General features: G+C 62.8%; 1 protein-coding gene across 1 annotated transcript in view; it reads right to left on the reverse strand.

The window, feature by feature from the left end:
- The window catches only part of LOC104392457 (ATP-binding cassette sub-family A member 1-like), a 20,443-nt gene that overhangs the window by 8,267 nt on the left and 10,457 nt on the right, over positions 1-1,719 (reverse strand). Inside the window, exons 24-30 of the mRNA XM_010001858.1 lie at positions 1,477-1,646; positions 1,229-1,406; positions 1,026-1,141; positions 688-832; positions 478-601; positions 239-368; positions 18-141 (exon numbers count right to left, since the gene is read on the reverse strand). Of these exons, the coding sequence (XP_010000160.1) occupies positions 18-141; positions 239-368; positions 478-601; positions 688-832; positions 1,026-1,141; positions 1,229-1,406; positions 1,477-1,646 (987 nt within the window). The remainder of the gene's footprint in view (positions 1-17; positions 142-238; positions 369-477; positions 602-687; positions 833-1,025; positions 1,142-1,228; positions 1,407-1,476; positions 1,647-1,719) is intronic.

A 1,719-nucleotide genomic window follows, 5' to 3' on the forward strand; every position in this document is an offset into this window, starting at 1 on the left:
AGCTCCACAGCACAAACCTTGGTCAGGTTCTTCAGCAGCAGCAGAGGGCGGCGGTGCTGGGGAGTGCTTTCCACCTTCTCCCGCTCCCTGGCCACGTCTCGGTCCTCCTTCCCCAGCGGAGGCAGGTGCACAGCCCACAGCCTGGGGACAGCAGCAGCAGGGGCAACACCAGGGCTGCCTGCCCCACGGCTGGCTGGCCCCCCGCTGTCCCTCCCCCAGCCCCATGGCCAGTCCTCACCTGCGCCGCAGGAAGAAGCGGTATTGCAGCAGGAGTGTGAAGAGGGAGAAGATGATGCCCTGAACTGCCATAGCGAACATGTGCTTCCCTGCCAGGTGCCAGGATAGTGGGGACACGAAGCCTTTGTACCCTGTTAGCAGCGAGAGGGGCTGTAGGAGTGGGGGATGCCGGGGAGGGGCCACCCCCCCCAGGGGCTGAGCTTTGGGGAGGGGGAGCAGCCCCAACACCCCCAGACTCACCAAATCTCTTGAGGGCATTGGTCATCCCCTGGTTCCTCGCCATGTCCATGAGGCCTCGGCCCAGGCAGAATTGGGGGAAGATGAGGAAAACTTGCTTCAGGATGCGGTTCATCTTCCTAAGTTCCTGCCAGGGCAAAGAGCAGAGGGCTGGGGGAGCTGGTGCCAGCCCTGCAGGGACAGGAGGGGAGCCTGGGGCAGCCTGGGGCTGACCTCGTCAAAGAAGAGCTCCAGCACAAAGGTGGCCACACTGCTGTTGATGCCAATGAAGAGGTTGATGAAGGTCAGAAACACAAAGGCGGTGCTGGGGACGTTGAAGAAGAAGGAGGCCGGGTACATCAGAGGGGTGATGGACCAGCTGGAGGGGCAGAGAGGCAAGGGCTGGCCAAGGTGCACCTCCTGTCCTGGGGGCATGGCAGGGTGAGCCAGCACACGACTCCCTGTCACCACCACCCCAAAGCCAGGGCTGCCCCCCAGGCCTGCTCAGAACCCCCTGCCCCAGGGTCCAGCCCTGGGTGCTGAGCCCCCGCTGGGCCCCACCAGCACTTCACCCGTAGAGCAGCAGCAGCAGCACAAGGGCAGGCAGGTTGGCTGAGGACACATAGGACTTGTGCTGGAAGGAGAGGAAGATGATGATGACCAGCATTGCAGAGACCAGGTAGTTGCACTGTGGGCACAGAAAAGCCAGGGAGGGGATCACGATTGGGACCTGGCCCCCCAGGAGCTGTATCTTGTCCCTATCCCTGTCCCGCACCATGTCCCAGGCAAAGTTGCCCAGCCAGTACGTGATGGGCTTCATCCCACAGACAAACTGGAGGTGCTTGGCCTTGCTGACCCGCTCCTCAATGAGGAAGACCACGAAGCTGGCCGGGACGAAGGACATGGCGAAGACCACGAAGATGGAGACCAGCACGTTCTCGTAGTTGGGTGTCCTGCAGTGGAGGGGGAGCTCAGACAGGGTCAGAGGATGGGTCCTATGGGATGCCCATTCCCAGCACTCACAGGCTGGATGGTGTGAACTGCAGCTTGCTGATGTTGAGGGGGTGGTTGGAGACGGTGATGCCGTAGTAGGTGGGGTCGGTGCCGTTGGGCAGCCCGGCGCGCAGCAGCCCGTTGTTGGCCACGTTGACGTAGGAGACCATGGAGTGCCAGCCCTTGTTGTTGAACCAGACCTGCCCCCCAAGAAGCCCAGCTGCTCCAGCCCTGCTGCTCCCAGCACTGCAGCCCCCCGTTGCCCCCCTGCCC

This window comes from Chaetura pelagica, unplaced genomic scaffold, assembly GCF_000747805.2.
Source record: "Chaetura pelagica isolate M959 unplaced genomic scaffold, ChaPel_1.0 scaffold1407, whole genome shotgun sequence".
NCBI lineage: Eukaryota > Metazoa > Chordata > Aves > Apodiformes > Apodidae > Chaetura > Chaetura pelagica.